The sequence below is a fragment of the Rana temporaria genome, chromosome 11 (genome assembly GCF_905171775.1).
Source record: "Rana temporaria chromosome 11, aRanTem1.1, whole genome shotgun sequence".
Lineage (NCBI taxonomy): Eukaryota > Metazoa > Chordata > Amphibia > Anura > Ranidae > Rana > Rana temporaria.
The window spans coordinates 112,965,043-112,990,086 of record NC_053499.1 but is presented as its reverse complement, the minus strand read 5'-3'; the positions used below and the strand labels follow the sequence as shown (position 1 = coordinate 112,990,086).

Genomic DNA, 25,044 nt, shown 5'->3' with positions numbered 1-25,044 from the left:
AGCTTTGAGTATGATCAAGGGGCAGGTTTTAGCCTTATTTCAATAGCTTTTCATTTCTTGGGGTGTATCGTTCCTCCTGTCAAGCTGCTTTTTACCCCGTGGGATCTCAATTTGATCCTTTCAGTTTTGCAGAGACCCCCATTTGGGACAAGAGAGTGTATTCCTGGCTGCCATTACTTCAGTGTGAAGGTTATTGGAACTGGCAGCTCTATCTTTCAAGGAGCAGTTACTGATACTTTACCATGACAAGGTGGTTCTTCATCCCCTACTTTTTTTTTTTGTCTGTCGATGGTGGTTTCAGCCTTCTGTCTCAACCAGGACATTAGTCTTTTTCTTTTTCAGGCTTAAATTGCCATCCTTTAGCCATTGTCTATCCTTTAGATGCATTTTGAGCTGTCAAAATGTCTCTGAAATACTGGCAGACTATTTGTCCTTTCTGAAGGGCCAAAGAATGCTTACATGACTTCCAAGTCTACTAATTCCCATTTGATTCATCAGTTTATGTCTCAAACCTATGTTTGAAAGGAAAAGATCGACCTAGTCTGGTGACAGCTCATTCTGCAAGAGTGTAGTATCCACATGTGGATTTCAGTGCCAATTCAGCTTACAAGCCATCCCTGCTCTTTCACCAGGGTCCAGGTATCGTCCATATGGGATCAGGGACCAATCTGGAAAATAGAGCACTGAAGCGCAGCAGAGAACTGAGAAAGGCAGTACAATTAGAAATCTGTGCATCAAAGCAGAAAGAGTGACAGGTTCATCACTTATGGACAAAAACTCAGCAATTCTGGGAGTGGGAGGGGTTATGATGGGTGGTGTCAAGCATTGCTGTTTGCCAATGTATATTCATTCTGTCTCAGAATTAACTTTCTTGTAAGGTATGCTTAAAAAATTGTTTTGACTTCTTTAAGTTTTACAATACTTCCTGCATTGGATTTAGATAATGCAATCTGCTGACTGATTTGAGCACCCCGCTCTCTATATGGTAAATTCCCTTTGGACCCTTTCCAGAATTCATCTTCTTCAACCTTCTAACCATTTTGTCACCCAACAGAACTGCACCCTCCCCATTCAGATGCAGCCTGTTTGTACCATAGTAACCAACCAAATATTCAGACTAGTATTGCAGGAAACTGAAACCTTCCTTCTTACAACAGTTTCTCAGACACTTAGGCCCCTTTCAGACTGGGGCGGGAGCTGCGGTGGCGGTATAACGCCGCTAAAAATAGTGGCGCTATACCGCCGGAATTGCCGCGGGTATCAGCCGCTAGCGGTGCGGTATTAACCCCCGCTAGCGGCCGATAAAGAGTTAATATCGCCCGCAATGCGCCTCTATAGAGGCGCATTGCGGGCGGTATTGCCGCGGTTCCCATTGTTTTCAATGGGAAGGAGCGGTATACATGCCACTCCTCTCACCGCTCCAAAGATGCTGCTGACAGGAGATTTTTTTGTCTCCCGCCAGCGCATCGCCTCAGTGTGAAAGCCCTCGGGCTTTCACATTGAGTCTGCAGTGCAGGATTTTTTCAGGCGGGATAGCAGCGCTATTTTTAGCGCTTTACCGCCTGAAAAACTCCTCAATGTGAAAGGGGCCTTATTATCTCCCCATGCTCCTGCTGCATCAAGTGGCTTGTGACACAGAAGTATTTATAAGAATACAACTTTTCTTTAGCTTACTATGCAATTCCCTGAAATCATTTCAAAGAGGATCCAATTCTCTCAAATTTAGTAATTTGTTCCAGTATGGACCATGACAGTTCAGTCTTCCCCAGCCCCCTTCCAAATTGATCTACAATGTGTCAAATTCAAGCACCTGGTAAACAGCATGCTGTTCGGTAATCAAGATCTTTGTGTGGAGCGCTCCTCCCCCACTGGCAAGGAAGCAACGTGTAAAACTGTACTACACTAATCATTGCTGGCCTTTCTCTCCCGTCCATGCCAGGCACTTGTATGTGATATATGAGATGGATGAGAGGAGGGTGGGCAGGAATATGCCATATGTTGTGCGATAGCCACTTCACTGCATATGGGTGAAATCTCTGCCCTACTTATTCCTGTGCTCATCCGTACACTGCTCTGTTGACCTTCCATCTTCTGCCCTCCTGACACGAGTAAACTGCCCTTCTGACTCCTGTCCTCCCTGCTAAATCTCATTGTATACAGTAATGACCGGTTGGCAAATGGTGAAGTACATTTTCATATAAAAAATACTTTGTGTTTTTTTTTTTTAATTGTCTGGCAGGAAAAGTGTACGTTTGCACAGTTGCTGCCAAGGCCTAATCATATAAAACAAATACTCAGGTATCCCAGTTAAATACATAGGGCCAGTTTCTTAAAGACTTACGACGGGCGTATCAGTAGATACGCCGTCTAAAGTCTGAATCTGCGCCGTCGTAAATTTAAGCGTATGCTCAAACTGAGATACGCTTAAATGTTGCTAAGATACGACCGGCGTAAGTCTCCTACGCCGACGTATCTTAACTGCATATTTACGCTGGCCGTTAGGGGCGTGTACGCCTAGAATATGTAAATAAGCTAATTACGCCTATTCACGAACGTACGCCCGGCTGTCGCAGTAAAGATGTACGCTGTTTACGTAAGGGGTTTTCAGGCGTAAAGATAAACCACCAAAAACATGGCGCAGCCAATGTTAAGTATGGACGTCGGAACCGCGTAAATTTTTTTGTTTGCGTAACTCGTCCGTGAATGGGGCTGGCCGTAATTTACGTTCACGTCGAAAGCATGACGATTTGCCAACGTCATTTGGAGCATGGGCACTGGGATACGTCCACGGACGGCGCATGCGCCGTTCGATGGAAACGTCATTTACGTGGGGTCACAGTTAATATACATAAAACACACCCACAGTTTCTACATTTGAATTAGTCGGGCTTACGCCGGCCCTAATACGCTACACCGCCGTAACTTTGGCGGCAAAATCTTTGAAAATACCATACTCGCCTCTCAAAGTTACGGCGGCGTATCGTATAGGCGATACGCTACGCTCGCCTAAAAGGTATGTGAATCTACCCCTTAGCCTATTAAGGTAGGATTCCAGGCAAACGGATACACAAAAAAGGTATATGTACCCTGTCTTACCTGTTAAAGGATTTGCACTTCTGCTCAGCCAGATTACCTTTACAAAACCACAGAGCCACATAAATACACTATTTAATACACTATGTGGAGCTTTTCATCATTGTTTTACATGGTGGGCATGGTTGTCGGTGAAATCACTTGTGAATGAGACCCAATTGGATCAAATACGTCTGAACTACGTGACTAGGAGTGACTACCCTTTATATGCCGTTTATGATCCTCTGTAATAAGGGATCATGGAGATCTGGTAAGGAGTCAGTCCATAGCCTGGTGGAGGATTATCACTGTTTCCTTTGGACACGTTTTCTACTATATGACATTTGGCACAAACCACGGGTGTTTTTATAAAGACTTTTGTTAAAAACTTATGGACTTTATTGCCACAGTTATAATATTTTTTTTTGTTTATTTAGGATTTCCAGCTTCTGTTTATATGTGTTGTTTTATTGAAATGTATATATTCTTTTGTTGTTCTCATTTAGCACTGTTTATTAACACTGAGGGTTTTTGAGATTGCCACCTAGCACCGTCTAGTGGCTATCAATCTCTATTATTTTTGATGTAGCAGTGAGCTATATTTATTTTTAGATATCACTTGTATTCAGAAATCACCATGTTTTGCTTTCAAGAGTTCTTGCGTTTAGAGTTAGCGCGATTTATATATTTCTCACAGTTTACAATTACTTCAATTAATAATTTTGTGTAATTCACATTATAAAAAGTATGCAATATTAAAAACAGACCAAGTTTTTTGGTAAATGTTTAATCAAATAGATATTAGAAGAATTCACCCTTCCCAAACAAAGCCAAGCAAACTAATAGTTAAAAACAAATAATCATAAAACTTTTCTGGTGACATGAAATCACTATGTATTAAATGCAGTAGAATACCAACCATGCTTACAAATTCAGCAATCAATTAAAAAACTTTAAAGCGGGGTTCCAGGCATAATTTTTTTTTTTTTTGCACGCTAAAATTAAATCACATTAAATAGTCCCTAAAACATATTAATAGCTCCCCAATCGTTCCAGAAATCATTGCAATCACTTGCCTTATATCCTCCAGCTCATGTTGTGGCCATATCCATCATATGTGTGGGCATGTGAAGCCCAATTCCCTTTTCTTCCTGGTTTTCAGGGAGAGGTGCATGCTGGGTGATTTTTAGGCACAGTAATGCCCAGAGACTCCTGGGAAATTAGTGTCATAATTTCCCAGGAGGCAATGGGGTCTTAGGACAGGAAGTTGAACCACCTAGGACCAGGAACTCTGCAGATTACGAAATGTGCCTAGTAACAGCCAGATAGAAGTGAAAAACAAATCTTAAATTTTTTTTTATTTAAATTAAAGGCAAGCTGTTAATAGAAAGTACATTTTTAGCATGGAACTCCGCTTTAAATTTGCAAAACCACCAATGTGGTGATTCATAGATTCTAATAAAATGTAAACATTTTCTTTGAAACAAGGAAAAAAAATGGCTTGCGCTAGCTAAAAGCAGTTTTCACATTTTAGAGATTGGAGAAACAGAAAGTTAAAATATAACCTTCCTCAAGATTATATATGAGGCTTAAGAGCACCTTTAGACCTATGCATTTACCACAAGCCAAACACAAAATTCATTCAACGGGACCTCAACACAGTACAGTAGGCTCCAATGGACTTGCACTGTAGCGCACCTTAACACACATGCCATGGGTTGCAGTGTACTGTGGTAAAAATGCAGGTCCAGATTTTGATTCTTTGCTTTGTATTGGCAGCCTATATATAATAAATGGGCTGTTGTAATGCCATGCACATAATGAGCATGGAGTACCGCACTACAACAGATGTCAAAAGGTCTGAAGGGGTTCTTGAGGGCAAATAGTAGCAATCCCGCAAGTGGAAATGGTTGGACTAGAGGTAGAAAGTCGTACGTTAATTACACTCACTGCTGTGCCCTGCTGATTTAAATTTGTTACTTGAAAGTCCTGATCTATGTGTCTATGATATCCCATCAGTCAGTGTGAAAGGTTTACATCTCTTTAAGGTTATAAACACTATAGAGACATTTCTGACAGGTGAAAGATGGGGAAAAAAATAAAAACATTTTTTTTAAGCTGGATTTTCAAGTTGTAAATCAGAAGAATACTAATCCACAAGTAATTTACTTGCTACGCTGTCCAACAATCGCTACTCACATTAACAATACACTTGACTTGAGAAAAACACCTTCTACTGATAGCAACCAGATTGTAGAAAGAAAAGTTTTTTTTTTCAGACATCTTTCAATCGCGATGTGATTAAGAGTGAATAAATAACCCCAGAGCAATCCATAACACAAGGCAAAAAACAAACAAAAAAATAACCCAGAAAAACTGTCAGTTAAACTTTAAAATACAACATTTTATTCTTCTCAAAAGATGTTTTCATGCTGTAACTTTGAATTAAGAATATCTATACGATTTACAATAGCATATTAATATTGGTTAAAACATTCATCTATAACAAGTGTGTGGACCAAATTACTGATGCAGGAAGAAACGTGAACAAGTCATTTCATACTGAATGTAATTTGAGAAGTAGCAATCCAATTTTTCAAACGTCCAGATAAAAACACCCATATTTGTAACTTTCAAAATTGGTGGGCAACATTTAAAATGAACGATAAACTTCAATAACTGGGTTAGAGTTGACACCAAGGCAAACACAGGTTTACAAGAAGGCATCACACCATTCTTTAAGGCAGCCAAAGCAATCTCTTCCTTGTTTTGCATTTGCTCCACATGTATCTTTTAGCCAATCCTTAAAAAGGTCTTCATCCTTCTTCAGCACAAGGAACTGACCTAAGAGAACATAAGCCTAAAAAAAACAGTGAAATATAATGTATTAGTAAAGGGTAAACAGGCTTCTTAAAGCAAAAATAAACCCAAAAGATTTCAAGCGGAACTAAACCCACCTACGCTTTACAGCCAAGGAAGCCATCTTAACCTCCGTTTGATCTGCAGTTGCCATGGTGCTACACGTGATCAGTTATGACATCAGCCATTTGATGGTTTGACAGTTTGGTTGAGAGAAAAAGCAGCCATGACAGTTATCATTCGCAGCAAGCCTTGAATATAACTTTTTCAGAAAAACTTTAAAGTTTTAAATAACAAATATGTTATACTTACCTCCACTGTGCAGCTGGTTTTGCACAGTGTGGCCCCGATCCATGTCTTCTGGGGTCCCTCGGCGGCTGTCTCTGGTCCTCCCCGCAAGAACTACACATATTCATGAGAAAGAGCTTGCATTGTGTGTAGTCCTTGCGGGCGTGCTCCCGTGATACAGCGAGCGGCCATAGCCGCTCACTGTATCACTCGGCCCCGCCCCTCGGCGCGCCGCGTCACTGGATGCGATTGACAGCAGCACCAGCCAATGCATCCGCTCTAGCCAATCAGCGTCCAGGCTGAGCGGGCGAAGAGAATGTGGGGACCGAGCGCGGTACTTTCAAGGGGTCAGGTAAGCATAACGGGGGGGCCGGTATACTCTGAAGTTTTTTCACCTTAATGCATAGAATGCATTAAGGTGAAAAAACGTTTTCCTTTACAACTCCTTTAAAATCGATGGGTTTTAGTGTAGCTTTAACTGCTTCCCGAAAACAGTTACATTCAAGGCATGCCATAAATGATAACTGTCACAAGCGATTGTGCGCTAGACCAAACTGTCAAGTCATCAAATAACTGGTGCCATAACTAATTACTTGTGCAGTACCATGGCAACTGCAAATCAAACAAAGGTTAACATGGCAGCTTCCTTGACTGCAAAGGATTGGAGGATTTAGTTCCACTTTAAATCAAAAGTATTGTGTATTTTCAGTGTGAACATATTTAGTTATTGCAGCAATTGTTTTAATGTTATCTAAACATTGAAAATACAAAAACAAACAATCGAACCGTGTGTTCGAGGCTTTAGTCCAATATTTCTATAAAACAACTTCTAAAGTTTTAAAGTGAACCTTTGCTTTGTCCATGGAGGTTTCTCCAGTTTACTCGAATGTTGGCTCCTGTAGCCGTTTACATAATTTCCACATCCTATGGAAGTTGTTACATTTTTCAACATACAAACATTAGATCTACATATAAAAGGTGACAAACTTGAACAGATGATACGTGAAATAGACATGATTGTATTCACTCTCATAATTTTAAATTAACAAAAGAATGCCAAATTATCTGAAATCTATTATTAGTGTAGATTTCAAACTGCTACTTTTCCAAGACTGGCTGTTCCAGAAAATTCAGCTCAACAACTGACAGTTTAACCACCGGAAGGATTTTCCCCCTTAATGACCAGGCCATTTTTTGTGATATGACACTGCGTCGCTTTAACTGACAATTGCATGGTCAAGCAACGTTGTAACCAAACAAAATTGATGTCCTTTCCCCCCCCCCCCAAAAATAGAGCTTTTTTTGTGGTGGTATTTGATCACCTCTGCGGTTTTTATTTTTTGCTCTATAAAACTAAAAAAGAGACAATTTTGAAATAAATAATAAAAAAAATTCTTCATCAGCTAAGGCCAATGTGTATTCTTATCGCAATAAGCGTATATTGATTGGTTTGCGCTAAAGTTATAGCGTCTACAAAATAGGGGATAGCTTAATGGCTTTTTTTTTTATTAGTAATGGTGGCGTTTTGCGATTTTTAGTGGGATTGCGGCGGACACATGGGACTCTTTCGACACATTTTTGGGACCATCGACATTTATACAGCGATCAGTGCTGTACAAATGCACAGATTACTGTATAAATGTCACTGGCAGGGAAGGGGGTTAACACTAGGGGTGATCAAGGTGTTAAATGTGTGACTGACTAAAGGAGAGAGATCACTGTTCCCAATCACTCTCCGCTCCTGTCAGAATGGGGATCTGTCTGTTTACATTGACAGATCCCTGTTCTGTCTCTCTGTGGAGCAATCGAGGGTGGCCAGCGGACTTTGCAGCCACGTGCATCGGCTCCGGCGTTGCGGGCGCAACCCCCATCGCTCTTAAAGTGGCCGACTAACACCTACGGCGATTCGACCAGGAGAGCTAACCTGCTGCAGTATAATGACGGCGGCTGGTCCTTTAGCAGTTAATACATCTACAATAGAGTTTCAAACTATAGAGATAATAAAGTATAACTGAAGGCAAAACTTTTTAGCTTTGGATAGAGTGGAGAGGGATTAGAATATGTGTCAGGTTTTTTTGCCTCCTGTGTCCTTATTAGGAGGATTTCCCCTCTCTATTTGTCCTAGTGACCATCATAGAAAGTAAAAGAAAAATAATACATTTTGAATTGGCCCCAGAACAGGAATAGAAGGGAAATTTTCCATTGGGGACAACCAAGAGTTTCCTTTGGGAGGTATTTCTTCTCATTTCTTGTTGTGGCTATGGAACAGAAAGGGAAGGGAAATCATTGGGACACAAATGGCACAAACTGCCAGGGGTTGTAACCCTCTCCTTACTCTATCCAAAATGAAAAAAGTTTTGGTTCCAGTTAGACTTCAAAGTGTGCTTAATGATAATATGAGGCTGTCCGAAAGTTGAAGCTGAATCAGAAATTGATCTTTTTAACACGATAATCATCCAAAGCAAACTAGCAGCAAATCCATCAAGGAATGGCTCAAAAACGAATACCTGCTGGTACACACTACAGCTGAGCTATTGTGTTCTGACAGGGGGACGGCCCCCCCTGCCAGAAAACTCTGATCAGCACTCTCTGCCAGCGCTGATCGGAAGTCTGCCAGCTGCTGGTTTTCTAGCATGCATGTGCGACAGACCGATATACACATGGGCAGAATGTCAGCCAGTATCTTTTGTACCGAAAATGTCTCACTGCATTCTGCCCGTGTGTACGGGGGCTTAACAGAGGATTATGGAAGAGCCTAATCAAAGCTCTGATCTGAATCCTATTAAAACGTTGTGGGCGGATTTGAAAAAGCAGTCTATGCAAGGAAACCAAAAAACATCTAGTAACTGAAAGAATTTTGCATGGAGAAGTGTTGACAAATGATACCAGCGTCTGGGGTCAAGGGTGTACTTTCTTTTTCCTACATTACACCACTGAATGTACTCATGTTTTTGTTAAATAAATTATTGAAAAGGCAAATTTCCCTTGTGTTTCATAAAAAAAAATAAAAAAAAAATAATGATATATATATATATATTATTATTATTATACAGGATTTATATAGCGCCAACAGTTTACGCAGCGCTTTACAACATCAGGGAAGACATTATAGTTACAATACAATTTAATACAGGAATGATCAGAGGGCCCTGCTCGTTAGAGCTTACAATCTAGAAGGGAGGGTGAAGTGGAACAGAGGGTAGTAGATGTGGGGGTGATCAGGTGGGCAAAGTTAAAATCCAGTTATATATATATATATATATATATATATATATATATATATATATATATAGCGAGATATCAGGGGTCTTAACAGACCTCTGACATCTCCCCTTTGAGACAGAGAAAGGGACACATATTCCCCAGTCCCTTTCTCATCAGACTCAGCTGCACTGAAAATGAAAGGAGAGAAGACAGCGGCTTCTCTTCATTCATTAACCGAGACATCGTAATCGCAGGAGGTTACAATGTTTCAGTTATGTGAATGGACAGAGTCAGTGATCACTGACTCTGTCCATTCAGAAAACGAAGGAACCGGGTTTACCGGCTCCTACCTCCGCTCCCCATCCTGAGATACGGAGGGGGACACGGAAGGGGACAGATCCACGGAGCAGCATGGAGGGGGACAGATGCACGGAGGGGGACACGGAAGAGAGAGGGGGGACAGATGCATGGAGCAGCATGGAGAAGGACGGATGGGGACTGGAGGAGGATAGGGGACAGAAGCACCGATCACCGCTGAAAGCCGCGGTGGCGGTGGTGGGGGGTTTGAGAGAGAGGACTGGCTGTGGCTGTCAGACTTTTAAATCTATACAGGGTGATCAGTGCTTGTAACTCCTCCACAGCACTGATCACCCTGACTGCCCAGGTATCGGGTGAAGTATCGGAGCATTTGCCCGAGTACAAGTGCTCTGGCAAATGCTCGGTATCGGTACCGATACTAGTATTGGGCCTTCCTTTCACTCTGGGAAGCAAATTTACATACTCTGTACCAGAGCTGCACGATTAATTGTCAAGAATGGTTATCGCAATCTTTTTCCCGTTGCAATTCTTGACACAGGGTTTCACAATCTTTGACATGAAAATAATTTTCTCTCTGCACTTTGGTATGCAAAGAATTTCCTGTCTGCTCTCAGCCAAAAGTCAAAGTCTGGGCAATCTGTCAAGTTTTGAAAACATTCTTTATCAGTGGAAAGTTAAGTCTAAACATTGTATCACATTGACTTGTACATCAAAGGAATAAACTTCTGTATGTAAATTAGGAACGTTTAACCACTTAAAACACCAAACCTTTTTCCGACAGCTCTTTTCAAGTTAAAATCATTATTTTTTTTGCTAGAAAATTACTTAGAACCCCCAAACATTATATCATTTTTTTAGTAGAGACCCTAGAGAATAAAATGGCAGTTGCTGCAATATTTTATGTTGCATTGTATTTGCGCAGCAGTCTTTTTAAATGCAATTTTTTGGGAAAAAAATTACTTTAATGAATTTAAAAAAAAACTAGCCAGTAAAGTTAGCCCATTTTTTTTTTTTTTTGTATAAATGTAAAAGATTTTACGCCGTGAGAATCGTGATCTTTATTCTAAGCAAATTGTGATTCTCATTTTGGCCAGAATCGTGCAGCTCTACTCTGTACAGTACTTCCAGGTATATAACTCACTCTCTCTCCTTCCAGTAACATGTATACAAGCCACACAGCTACAAGATCATTTTTTTCTTTTAAAAAAAAGTTATATTGCTCATGCCCTGGATTGGGTAAAATGCATTAGGGAAGAGGGTAGCCATGTAAAATGTGTTATCTGTTAAACAAAAACTTTTTGAAGAGAAAAAATATATTTTGCCCCCAAAATGTATATACACTGCTCCAAAAAAATTAAAGGAACACTTTGAAAATATATCAGATCTCAACGGGCAAAAATCTCATGCTGGATATCTATATTGATATGGACTGGGTAATGTATTAGGAATGAAAGAACGGCACATCATTTGATGGAAATTAAAATGATCCACCTACAGAGGGCTGAATTCAAAGACACCCCGAAAATCTAAGTGGAAAAATTATGCAGCAAGCTACTCCGTTTTGCAGAAATGTCATTGCAACAACTCAAAATGGTCCTCAGTAGTTTGTATGGCCCCCAAGTGCTTGTATGCATGCCTGACAAGCATCAGGTCATGCTCCTAATGAGACGACGTATGGTGTCCTGGGGTATTTCCTCCCAGATCTGGACCAGAGCATCACTGAGCTCTTGAACAGAATGAGGTGCAACCTGGTGGCACCGCATGGACCAAAACATAAAGTCCTAGAGATGTTCTTTTGGATTTAGGTCAGGTGAGCGTGGGGGCCATTCAATGGTATCAATTTCTTCATTCTCCAGGAACTGGCTGCATGCTCTCATCACGAGGCCGGGCATTGTCGTGCACCAAGAGGAACCGAGGGCCCACTGCACCAGCGTAGAGTCTGACAATGGGTCCAAGAATTTCATCCTGATACCCAATGGCAGTCAGGGTGCCATTGTGTAGCCTGTAGAGGTCTTTGCATCCCTCCATGGATATGCCTTCCCAGACCATCACTGACCCACCACCAAACCGGTCATGCTGAACGATGTTACAGACAACGTAAAAGTTCTCTGCTGCTTCTCCAGACCCTTTCACGTCTGTCACATATGCTCAGGGTGAACCTGCTCTCATTTGTGAAAAGCATGGGGGCACCAGTGGCGGACCTGCCAATTCTGGTGTTCAATGGAAAATGCCAATCAAGCTCCACAGTGTCCGGCAGTGAGCACACTAGAGGACGTCGGGCCATCAGGCCACCCCCATGAAGTCTGTTTCTGATTGTTTGGTCAAAGACATTCATACGAGTGGCCTGCTGGAGGTCATTTTGTAGGGCTCTGGCAGTGCTTATCCTGTTCCTCTTTGCACAAAGGAGCAGATACCGGTCCTACTGATGGGTTAAGGACCTTCTACGGCTCTGTCCAGCTCTCCTAGAGTATCTGCCTGTCTCCTGGAATCTCCTCCATGCTCTTGAGACTGTGCTGGGAGACACGGCAAACCTTCTGGCAATGACATGTATTGATGTGCCATCCTGGAGGAGTTGGACTGCCTGTGCAACCTTTATAGGGTCCAAGTATCGCCTTGTGCTACCAGTAGTGACACTGACCCTAGCCAAATGCAAAACTAGTGAAAAACAGTCAGAAAAGATGAGTAGGGGGGAAAAAATGTCAGACACCTCCACCGGAAAAAACATTCCTGTTTTGGAGGTCGTCTCATTGTTGCCCATCTAGTGCACCTGTTGTTAATTTCAATTTAACAATCCCCTCTGTATACACCCCTCCCCCTCTGCTACTTAACTGACCAGATCAATATCCCAGGAGTTCTGATTCAAAAGTGTTCCTTTAATTTTTTTGAGCAGTGTAGTTTTGTACTATTTTACAATATCAGCACACGCTAACATGATTTCTTACAGTAAGCTGATCTTAAAGACACTCGTAAAAAAAAAAAACTATAAATTTTACCTTATCAAAGCCTTTATTATCAAGCCTCTGTCCTAGCACTTCGCCAATACCAGCAACGCATTGAACAGACTTCTCTCCCATAGGCTCAGCCACAAAATCCCGATGCTTTTGCGATGTGGAAGACATCTTTAATGGTTATCTTCAACTAGAAGAACAAATTTTATAAAAATAAGCATACACATTATGAATATATTAAGCAAATAGACTGAATATGGAGGTGTATAAAAAAAACAAAACTAAATTCTGAAAAGGTAAGGAGTAAGAAAAAAAGTGGATGCCATTTTGAAAGCAGCTTTAAAAGATGCACTTGATTTGAGTGAATTTATATTTTACACAAGGATAAGGAGCGTCCCTCAGGATGACCAATTGTCTCAGGGAGAGCAGATTTTGTACAGATTTCACATTCTTTGGACAAGATTTTGGAGCCCCCTCTTATACAGAACACAAGATCTTACATCAAGGATGATAGTGATTTTTTGCAGAAATTAGTATCGGTGTCTAGATGTGAAGGGAATGAAAAATTAGTTACCCGAGATGTTAATAGCCTATATACAGCTATACCCCAACAAGACTGCCATCTTTTAGGTTGATAAAGAGCAGTAGAAAATATACTAGTGCACAGATTCAGCCATTTGAAAACATTTTGAATTAATTCTCACAACTAGCATATATGGATGATTTTGAGAGCAGAGACATCTATACAGGTGACATGTACCAACCTTATTGTGCCACATGGATAATGATGTTTCCGGCATCGGATGCAAAATTAAACTAAACTAAAGACCCAAGGTGTTTTTACAGTTCGGGACTGCGTCGCTTTAACAGACAATTGCGCGGTCGTGCGACGTGGCTCCCAAACAAAATTGGCGTCCTTTTCCCCCCCACAAATAGAGCTTTCTTTTGGTGGTATTTGATCACATCTGCGGTTTTTAGTTTTTGCGCTATAAACAAAAATAGAGCGACAATTTTGAAAAAAATGCAATATTTTTTACTTTTTGCTGTAATAAATATCCCCCAAAAACATATATAAAAACATTTTTTTTCCTCAGTTTAGGCCGATACGTATTCTTCTACCTATTTTTAGTAAAAAAAAATCGCAATAAGCGTTTATCGATTGGTTTGCGCAAAATTTATAGTGTTTACAAAATAGGGGATAGTTTTATTGCATTTTTATTAATTTTTTTTTTTTTTTTACTACTAATGGCGGCGATCAGCAATTTTTTTCGTGACTGCGACATTATGGCGGACACTTCGGACAATTTTGACACATTTTTGGGACCATTGTCATTTTCACAGCAAAAAATGCATTTAAATTGCATTCTTTATTGTGAAAATGACAGTTGCAGTTTGGGAGTTAACCACAGGGGGCGCTGTAGGAGTTAGGGTGCACCTAGTGTGTGTTTACAACTGTAGGGGGGTGTGGCTGTAGGAATGACGTCATCGACCGTGTCTTCCCTATAAAGGGAATGACGCGATCGATGCGCCGCCACAGTGAAGCACGGGGAAGCCGTGTTTACATACGGCTCTCCCCGTTCTTCAGCTCCGGGGAGCGATCGCGACGGAGCGGCTATAAACAAATAGCCGCGCCGTGGTCCCGGATCGCTCCCCGAGCGGACCCGACCTCCGCATGTAGCGGGGGGGTCCCGATCGGACCCCCCACCCGCTAATAGGCAAGGACGTACGTGTACGCCCATGTGCCTGTACGTGCCATATTGTGGACGTATATGTACATGCGGGGGTCGGGAACTGGTTAAAGGGGTTGTAAAGGAAAAACATTTTTTCACTAAATAGCATCCTTTACCTTAGTGCAGTCCTCCTTTACTTACCTCATCCTTCCATTTTGCTTTTAAATGTCCTTATTTCTTCTGAGAAATCCTCACTTCCTGTTCTTCTGTCTGTAACTCACCACTGTAATGCGAGGCTTTCTCCCTGGTGTGGAGAAAGCCTCTTGAGGGGGGAAGGGGCGAGCAGGCAAGTCAGGACGCTCTCTACTTTGCAGATAAAGGAGCTGTGTGTTAGTGGGCGTCCTGACACTCCTGCTCGCCCCCTCCCCCCTCAAGAGGCTTTCTCCACACCAGAGAGAAAGCCTCGCATTACGAGTGCTGGGAATCACTTGCTAGCATTTGATATCTTTCACCCTCCTCGTACCTTTAGAAAGTAACCAGTTACACTTACCGGTAACAATGTTTCTGGGAAGTCTTCCAGGACGGCACAATGAGAGATGACTGGTTCCACCTGACAGGAAACACAATCAATCAAGAGGTATAAAAACCCCGCCCCTCCCCGTGCTCCTCAGTTTGTGACAAAGTATAGACCCACACCAGTGCACAGGATTGAAAACATACCACAAGAACTCTATACAAACCAATATATTTAACAAGAGCGGTGGGAAGTAGGCCTACCATCCTGGAAGACTTCCCAGAAACATTGTTACCGGTAAGTGTAACTGGTAACTTTTCTCAAGTCGTCTTCCAGGACGGCACAATGAGAGAGAAGCAAGTAACTTGGGGCGGGACCACTTCAAGAACCTTTTGGCGAACCTCGGTTCTGGAGTGAGCATTTACCTTCACTCCAAATGCTTGATGAAGATATCTCAGCTGGATCCTGCAGCTGATCTGCAGGTCTACTCCACCAATGTCCCTGCCTTCTCCACTTCAGATGCAGGAACTAGTGGGCCATTCAAGATGGAATCATAAAACATGATAAATTTGTAGGTTAGCAATGTTGCCTGCCTGACACATCTAACAACCACAGCCTGTTGAGCCTGTAGGTCAGGGATATGCAATTAGTGGACCTCCAGCTGTTGCAAAACTACAAGTTCCATCATGCTCTGTGTTTGGCTGTCATGCTTGTGGCTGTCAGAGTCTTGCTATGCCTCATGTGACTTGTAGTTCTGCAACAGCTGGAGGTCCGCTAATTGCATATCCCTGCTGTAGGTGATACTTAGAGCCACTAAAACGATTAATCGGAGACCTGTGTTGTAATACAAAGACACTAGATTGATCAATAGGAGGGCCTGTTATACTACCCGGGAATTAAAACTGCAAAATAAGAGAGCCCCTGAAGACAACCTTTTTGTTCATTTTTATTGTTTCATCAGCAAGATTAAAGGGAAGCCTAATTAAGGGTAATAGATCAACAGAAGCTTGATCCCTGGGTTGTTAAGACATACCCAATCTGTGGCTTTACTTACACCTGAGTGCCTACTCAGTTGATTAATGTCCATAGCAGGAGTAGAACGCTCATACTGGAACATCTAGTTCTGCTAGAAGGGCGAAATGAAGTCCCTGCACCGAGCCGTAACCTATTCGGTCAGGAATACATCTTTATAATTCATCTTCAGGCCATAATACTCCTCTGAACAGAACTTCCCAAGTTCTTACTAAACAGGGTGATTCTTTATCGCCTTCCTCCAGTGTCCTATAACCCTACTGGGCTTCAACCCTAGGAAATGGTTCTGGCATTCCTGAATTTAAGGGGCTGAGGATTTCTGACATGCAACTCCTGGCCCTTCCACGGGGAAAAAGGGGAGAAATACAAAAACGGTGATAAATGCATTATTAATATCACCAATAATAAAGGTCATATATTGTGGGCACAGCACAATAGATTTAGACAGAAAGGACACGAGCATAGACAATAATGTTGTGTAACCGAGTGTGGCTAGCTAAACCAACATATCAAATATGGGAAAAGACCCAAATCTGAACTTCATTGTAGACAGACAGTACTCACACAGTCTGGTTTACTGATGTGCGGCCAATATGTAAAAACATTAAGGCACACGCAGACCCTAACTGCTGCGTGTTTCTGAAGTGCAGCTAGCTAGGTCATAAGTGATATAAATACAGAAAGGACAGGAACCCTCTTTAGGCTCCATTCACACCTAGGCGACAAAACGCCCGACGCCCGATACACTGGAGGGGCGAATTTCCATTGCTGTCTATGAGATGGTTCACATCTCACGCCGAACGCCTGCTGCCTGAAAACAAGTCCCGGACCCTTTTTTTCAGGCGGCATTGGCGTTCGGCCATAGACAGCAATGGAAATGATTTGTGGGAAAAAAAAAAATAATAATAAAAAAAAAAAGTTACACAAATCGCGGCAAAATAAGCCGCATACGCGGCGTTACAAAGTGAATGCAGCCTTACTGTGGTGTTTTACTGATGTACAGCCGAACAATGTCATAAACATAACACAGAAAGACCCAACCTTCTATGTTGCGTATTTCTGACGAACCACCAAATACGGTTATAAGATAAATATGAACACAGAAAAGACACAAACTCCCCTGTTGTGCTTCTTCTGCTGTGCCACATAGTAAAATAATATGGAACACAAGACAATCTTTTCTGATATGTAGTTCTGTAGTGCAGTCAGATAGAACCAACACTGAGAAAGGACACAAGCAACTTGCAGCATTGTGCTCTTCTGAAGTACAGTAAGATAAGGCAATATGAAACAAAGCACAGACAAGCTTAAAATGTTGAGTATTTCTGCTGTGCAGTGACATAAAAACAGAAATAACTGACAGCCTTCCCAGCTGTGATCTTTCTGGTGTAATGCAAAGCAAGGCAATAACCCCAGGATGTTCATTCCTGGGGCGAGGCTGTGGTACACAACAGAAGGGACAGATAAGCTTTAAGGCTCCCACACCCGTGCGACCCAACCTGCGACTGCAAAACGCAGGAGAAAAGTTATACACTATGGCTACCAATAGGTACCATTCATGTCTGTGCGACTCCAGGTCGCAGGGTCTCCAAGCAGTCCCTGCTTTCTGGATCCACAGACCTCAAGATTACACAGGTCGCAGAGAAAACTTGTAATTTTCAGGACGAACAAGCGAGGGGTCCCCAACGCTGTATCTCCCTGGAGGACTGCAGCCAACGACCCCCTGCTGTGTATCCCTAAGAAGCAGCCAGGTAGAACAATGAGAAACAGAAAAGACACCGCTCACTGCTGTGCATTTCTGATATGCAGCCAATAAGGCAGTAAATATAGACTATACAGGACACAAACAATCTTTGTGTATATGTAGCCATATACCAATACTGAGCAGAGATGCCACTATCTCAATGTGTCTCCCTGCTGAGCAGCAAGAACAAGGCGGAAAAAGGACAAGCAACCTTCACTGTTGCGTCCCTTCAGATATGCAGCCGCAGTATATGCAAGACATAAAGGACAGACAACCTTCAATCTTGTATATGTCTGATGTGCAACAATATAACAACTTAGAATAGAGATAGCACATCCATATTGAAGCGATTTGGCATGCGACTCAATATGCCAAATCGCACGTCTAAAATTGGCAGCCATTGCCGTTACTAGCTCTGTCTGAATGGGCACAACGCCACCTTGCTGTGCTGTACCGGTTACCAAAGGCAGTATATGTACTACCCCTGGCCCAGGTTCAATTTGTATTTCTATATAGCCCAACAAATCAATCTTCACTACTGCCTTTCTGATAAAGGACCAATAAGGCAGTAATACAGGACACACAACCCAGACAGACTTCAATCCTGTGTATGTCTGATGTGTAGCAATATAGCAATTATTAGCAGAGATGTCACAAGATGTCACGAGATGTGCATTCCTGTCATGCGGCACAAAAGCAGAAAGTACAGACCACCTTCACTGTTGTATCTTTCTGATCTGTAGCCAGATAAACAGTATAATGGACACCAAACAAGTTTCAGTGCAGGGCATTTCTAATGTACAGCAATATACCCCCCCCCCCCCCCCCTACAAGCAGAGATGTTACAAGACGCAATGTGTATTTCTGCTAAGCCACAAAACACCCCAGCAAGGACAAACCTTCACTACTGAGGTCTACTGGTGTGCAGCCAAGGAGGAGTCATGGTGGGCTGTAGATACTAACACTTCACCACCAGTAAAGGAACAAATCCTAAAATGGTTGGACACCTTACTATATTAGCTGTTGTCCTACCTTGCCTCCATTCCCTGAGACTTAGCAATGCTAGCCAGCTCATACACAGGTGGGGATAATCAGAAACTAAAGTCTCAATGAGCCCGGCCCTAGAGACCAGAGAGGATGTAAACCCATTCTCATTCTTTCTAAGCTGCTGCCATAGTGCTGATCTATAAGGATATAGATGTCTCCTGCATGTATCCTTACCTGTCAAATGTCTCCCCTCTGTCTGTTATAAGAACTGAAAAACTGCAGATTCTGTGGGTGTGTCTGTTGTCTGGAGCTCGGTCGGTAAAGTCATGATTTCAGACTCTCCGCCCTCCTCTACACTCCCCTTGTCAACATGCATTTTCCTTTGTATTTCTTACACTGAATTCTGCTATGATCACTAACATCCAGTCAAAATCCAGAAAAGTAACCACATGACTTCAAAAAAGGAGTGGGGGTCAGAATTAAAAAATAATGCCTGTCTGAAGCTAGTGTATGAGATATGTAAATAACCTGTCACTCACAGCAAGGGGGCGGAACGGACTAAGGTTTATCTCTGCAAGTCTGTTTTATTTCACTGAACAATAAAGAGGATTGCTCAGAGCTGGATTAACTCTGTGTGGCAAGACTGGGCACAGATGATAGGAAATATTTTACTCTACATAGTGACATCAAAATAAAAAAATGTGGGTTTACATCCACTTTAAGACAGAGGTGGTCACCAATTTAGCCTGGCGGTAACTAGCTACATGCAGGCCTTAATCAAGCAATCATGAAGCTCTTGCATATGTTTGCACAGAAAATCCTTGAATAAAAGATGTAGGAAGCGATTTATAGCAAAACGCCCTTAGATCTGCCACTGAGTGGACTGTAGCCTAAACCAACAAAAGGGTTTTTCTTACCTCCTGCACTATAACATACCCAGTGTAAAGGTGAGTGAGAGGTTAGAGCTTACACATACAAGCTACCCCAAAAAGGGGGGGGGTCTGTCACAAGGGACCCCTTAGGCCGCGTACACACGGTCGTTCCAAACCGATGAGAATGGTCCGACGGGCCATTTCCATCGGTTCACAGCTGAAGTGGTCTGATGTGCGTACACACCATCGTTCCAAAAACCGACCGGGTCAGAACGCGGTGAACCACTGCATAATCCTCATTGCTGTTTGTTCTCTGTATCTGCCTAGCTACCCGCAGGGTAGGCCTATATGGCGTTGTTTGTTCTGTATGTATGCGGCTTTGATGCCTTGTACACTTACATCATCTGCCCTTCGCATTGATTTTACTGTATGTAACTATTTTGTAAAACTCAATAAACATATTTTGAAAAAAAAAAAAAAAAAAACGCGGTGACGTCAAACACATGACGTGCTGAATAAAACAAAGTTCAATGCTTCCAAGCATGCGTCGACTTCTGAGCATGTGCGGGTTTTGAACCGATGCTTTCTGTACTAACCATCGGTTTGGACCGATCGGGCAGCGGTCCATCGGTTCGATTTTGAAGCAAGTTTTAAAATTTTGGACCGAAGGAAAACAGACCGATGGGCTATACACACGGTCGGTTTGGACCGATGAAACTGAACCTCGGTCCATTCTCATCGGTTTTGTCCGACCGTGTGTACGGGGCCTTACTGTGCCACACAGAAGCTGGGTCCCTGCCACATTGTTGAAAGTTAGGTCAGCTTTTCACACTACTACACTACTTTCATCCTACTTTGCTCTGCTACATTGGTCCTACATTTATCCTACATTGGTCCTACATCCATGAACAGGATACTACTTTGGTCCGACTTCAATGATATTCAATGGGCCTGAAGTAGGATCAATGTAGGACCAAAAGTAGTACAGGGAGCATTTTCAAAGTCGGATCGACTTGTGTAGGACGCTACAAGACGCTCTCATAGGGAAACATTGAACACAGAGCAAAGTAGGATGAAAGTAGTGTAGTAGTGTGAACCCAGCCTCAAGCATCTTGGAGCAACTTCAGATTACTAGCAGCTGGGCTAATAGGGCCAGTACCGAATGCACCTGCTGACCAGGGGAGCTTACTCCTGAATCCTCCAACCACTGCACATTAATAACTTGTTTAGTGGTATACATGGCCTGTAAGGAACTCTTGTATCCATCAGGACCCCCCCCCCCCTTTTTACCACAACCTGACGTGTAGGGAGATGCTGGCAGCCTACTGTTGTGATAACCACAGTGTCTGATGTAAGAGGGAGCTGTGGCTGGTGGTTTTAGCAGTAGTTTCTGGGCTATTTGTATCCAGACCCCAGGTCCTGCACTGCACCACTCAGTATATATACGGGGAAGATGGGGGGAAGCAATGCCTTACCTACCTCTTTCCCATCGGAGGTGGTTTAGGCCCACTCGCTCCTCTGCACCCCAGGGGAGATTATGTCCAATGCCCAGAAACCAACTGGCTGGAATTGGGGTTTTGCAGCTAAATTCTCAAGGCAAAGGAAAGTACTCACCGTTGTCGTCTTCCCTTTTGCCACAGCCACTGGACTTGCTTTTCCATCCTTATGGTCCACACGCAAGGAGGATAGCTGCCAAAGTGCCCCCCAACTGCTGTCCCCATAGGAAGCTGTAGGATTAGGCTGTGTCCTGCACTGTATCAGTCAGTATATACACAGGGGGGGGGGGCGCGCAATGCTTGCTTCTGCTGACTCTCAGCCTTTCCTCCTGGGTAAGAAAGCCACCGCCATTTTCCCGTAAAAAATTACGCGGGTGTTTGTCGCCCTCGCAAGCTACCAGGAGCCAGGGGACAGACTCCCCCTGGAAAGAACCGACAGCCAGCACCCCTGTCTGAATGGACAGGTAAGGGGGGGGGGGGGCAGGATAATGGACCCTAAAGTTCTGGGTACACCACTGTATCCAGGGTCCTTCAACTCTAAGGGGGGGCTCTTCCAATTACTGCCCCCCCTGAGGACAAGATAGGGAGAACTTTCTTTTTTTCCTCTTCTCATGCCAGGTATTCCGCTGATAGCATCCTGCGAGGAGAGAATGTATGCCTTCTTTCTTGGCCTTCTGAGCTGCTGTGAGAGGCTTGAGGCGCCGCCATCACCGCCGCCAAAGAGTGACGTCACCTCCGGCACTAGCGGAGGAAACTACCATCCCCTCCAGGCGTCGGGAAGATGGCGCCGCATGCTATACACCGAGCGACGCCATCCCTGAGAGAGCAACTGAACGCGCGAGCGGAGCTCATCAGCGAGCGGCGCCATGCCTGTGAAGCAACTCTCAGAGGAACGATCCTCCCAGCAGATGAACAAGCCAGCCTGCCTCCGGAATGGACACCCAGACAGGTAGGTGGGAAAAGAAGGAACAATGGCCCCTGAGGTTCTAGGTACATCGCACCAAGGGTCCTTCAGTACTCAGGAAGGAAAGGGATACCCCCCAGGAAGGACAAGATCATCCTGATGGGCCCAGAGGCTTTCCAGGCATGCAGCCCAGCTCCCAGGGGGAGACCTCCAGCCCCAGGCCTATAAGAAAATAACAAACGGTTTCGCTGTGGGGAATCAAAAACTGAGGAGCACGAGGAGGGGCGGGGTTTTTAACCTCTTAAATTGTGTTTCCTGTCAGGTGGAGCCAGTCATCTCTCATTGTGCCGTCCTGGAAGACGACTTGAGAAACATAATTTTCCTTTTGTTTTGTAAAAAAAAGAAAAAATCCAGCAGTGATTAAATACCACCAAAAAAAGCTTTATTTGTGTGCATTTTTTTTTTATAAACATTTCATATGGGTACAGTGCTGCATGACCACACCATTGCCATTCAAAGTGTGAAAGCTGAAAATTGGCCTGGGCAGAAAGGGGGTAAAAGTACCCAGTAGGCAAGTGATTAAAACCACTTTGTATGTAAATATGCACCCTCATCAGGAAGTAGTGATATCTGAATCATGGCTGCAGCTTTTACCCCCCCAACACACCACTGTTTCCAGGCCCTAGCATCCCACCAGGTAGCCCAGGGCCACTGTGGGTGGTGCAGCTGGTATAGAGATAAAGGAGGAATGTCTGTTCCCCAATCGTCTCTATGGTGTATGAAACCAGAAGCAACAAGGATTTAGTCACGTCTGGTTTGGCTGTTTGTTTACCAAGTATTACCAGCTAGTAGAGCAGCCGATTAAATAGATCTCTGCTTGATTGACTGCTTTAGTGGGGAGAGGAGAGATCTGGGGGTCCAATAGACCCCAGATCTCTTAGCGAGGAGTACTTGGCACTGGTCATAGGATCACAAAGGGATTCAAAGTAGAACTAAAGGCAAAACTTTTTTCATTTTGAATAGAGTAGGAAAGGGTTATAACCAATCAGTTATTTATTTATTTTGCCATCTGTGTCCCCTTCCCTTCACTTCCTGTCCCATAGGTAAAACAAGGCGAGAGGAAATCCCTGCAAATGAAAGGCACCAGAACTAGAAGATTTTCCCTCTATTATGATTTGGGGACAACCAAAAATTTGTAAATTTCTCATATGTCCCAACTTTCTGAGATGGTAAGGAGGGACACATATCAGCAAAAGTATGCAGGCATAGGACACGCCCCTTGTACAAAAGAAAAACAAAACAATATTGATTAACCACTAGCTGACGGCCGTACGACTTTGTACGGCCGCAGCGCGGCTCCCAATCTCTAACAGGCCGTGTTTTTACGGCCGCCCCTTTGCACGTTCCCGAGCGCGCAGCGGGGAACTGCTGTGCTGGCCGTGTCCCTTGGACACAGCCAGTCACAGATCGCCGTGAACGGCCAATCGGAGCGGCCGTTTCCTAGGCGATCTGTGCGGCCAATGAGAGATGATCTCATATGTTTACATATGAGATCATCTCTCATTCCCGGCTCTCGCAGACAGCGGTGCTGTCAGGGGAGAGAGGAGACGGATCTGTGTCTCTTGTACATAGGGACACAGATCGGTCACCCCCCCCCCCACAGGTAGAACACTAATTAGGGTACACATTTAACCCCTTCCTCACCCCCTAGTGTTAACCCCTTCCCTGCCAGTCACATTTATACAGTAATTAGTGCATATTTATAGCACTGATTGCAGTATAAATGTGAATGGCGCCAAAAATGTGTCAAAAGTGTCCGATGTGTCCGCCATAACGTCGCAGTCCCAATAAAAATCGCAGATCGCCGCCATTTCTAGTAAAAAAAATAATAATAATAATAATAATAATAATTCTGTCCCTTATTTTGTAGGCGCTATAACTTTTGCGCAAACCAGTCGCTTATTGCGATTTTTTTTTTTTTACTAAAAATATGTAGAATACGTATCGGCCTAGACTGAGGATAAAAAAAAAAACGTAAAAAAAAAATTGAGCTATTTATTATAGCAACAAGTAAAAAAATGTTGTTTTTTTTCAAAATTGTCGCTCTATTTTTGTTTATGGCGCAAAAAATAAAAACCGCAGAGGTGATCAAATACCATCAAAAGAAAGCTCTATTTGTGGGGAAAAAAGGACGTTAATTTTGTTTGGGAGCCACGTCGCACAACCGCGCAATTGTCAGTTAAAGCGACGCAGTGCCGAATCGCAAAAAGTCCTCTGGTCAGGAAGGGGTTTAAGTGCCCAGTAAGGAAGTGGTTAAACCCACAAGTGCTTTTATTTACCACTACTATTCCTTTATATTGGTTTTTGGAATTAAATGTAACAATTTAGAAACACATGATAGGTTTAGCACTGGGAAAAACACTTTTTGATGTATATAAAAGGCACTTTTTATCTATCTATACCGATCAGACCAACATGAGGGACGAATGAGGGACAATTGGGAGCTCTGCTTTTCTTTTACTTTTCAGTAAACATGACAAATTGGGAGAATTTCCCCAACGAGGCACAGACAATAATAAAACCTAATCTATAGGTTCTAGTCGCTCTCCCGTCCGTCCAATACATATTGCCTTTCGTTATCTTTAGGCCCCAGAGAGCCAGACAATCCCGCCTTCCTTATAACGCTGGGATGTGTATCTGGCTCTCAGCCTTTGCCCTGAGCACGTTCTGTCTGTATGGTGTGCTGCCCTCCAGTGGTCACTCCATCGAAACGTCCTTTCACTCATCAATATACAGACAGGGGTTGCGGTATATTACAGAGCGGCGCTGCAATCTGCCGCTAAACCGCTCACAAGGGCCGCCAGAACTTGTAGTTCCTCGAAGCGCACCGCCTGAAAGCCCTGCAACACTTCAAGAACCGTTTATATAACCGGGTATGTCTTTCGCCAAGGCGCCTGTATGTCACCTCTCACTGTACAAACACAGAATCGTAATAATAACCACACAACATTAACGCACCTTTAAGGATGAGGTAGCTCCCTTCCCGCCAAGCTTCTCCACGACAAGAAGATCTACTTCCGGGGTGTAACACGCTGAAACTCTAGGCACTTCCGGTAGAAAGGGAATGCGGAAGTTG

The 25,044-nt window shown here is 43.3% G+C and overlaps 1 protein-coding gene across 2 annotated transcripts; it reads right to left on the bottom strand.

Annotated features, from left to right (window-relative positions):
- Positions 1 to 5,455: 5,455 nt before the first annotated feature.
- Positions 5,456 to 25,024, bottom strand: BANF1 (BAF nuclear assembly factor 1). Of its 2 annotated transcripts, none has more exons than XM_040328839.1 (3): positions 24,927 to 25,024; positions 12,735 to 12,879; positions 5,456 to 5,932 (listed from the first exon to the last, which is right to left on the bottom strand). In XM_040328839.1, the coding sequence occupies exons 2-3, from the start codon at positions 12,858 to 12,860 to the stop codon at positions 5,786 to 5,788; spliced, it is 273 nt and encodes a 90-aa protein (XP_040184773.1). In that variant the 5' UTR covers positions 12,861 to 12,879; positions 24,927 to 25,024; the 3' UTR covers positions 5,456 to 5,785. The 2 variants fall into 2 exon arrangements, with proteins under 2 accessions (XP_040184773.1, XP_040184774.1); XM_040328840.1 differs by lacking the exon at positions 24,927 to 25,024 and adding an exon at positions 18,871 to 18,900.
- Between the last annotated feature and the right edge of the window lie 20 nt (positions 25,025 to 25,044).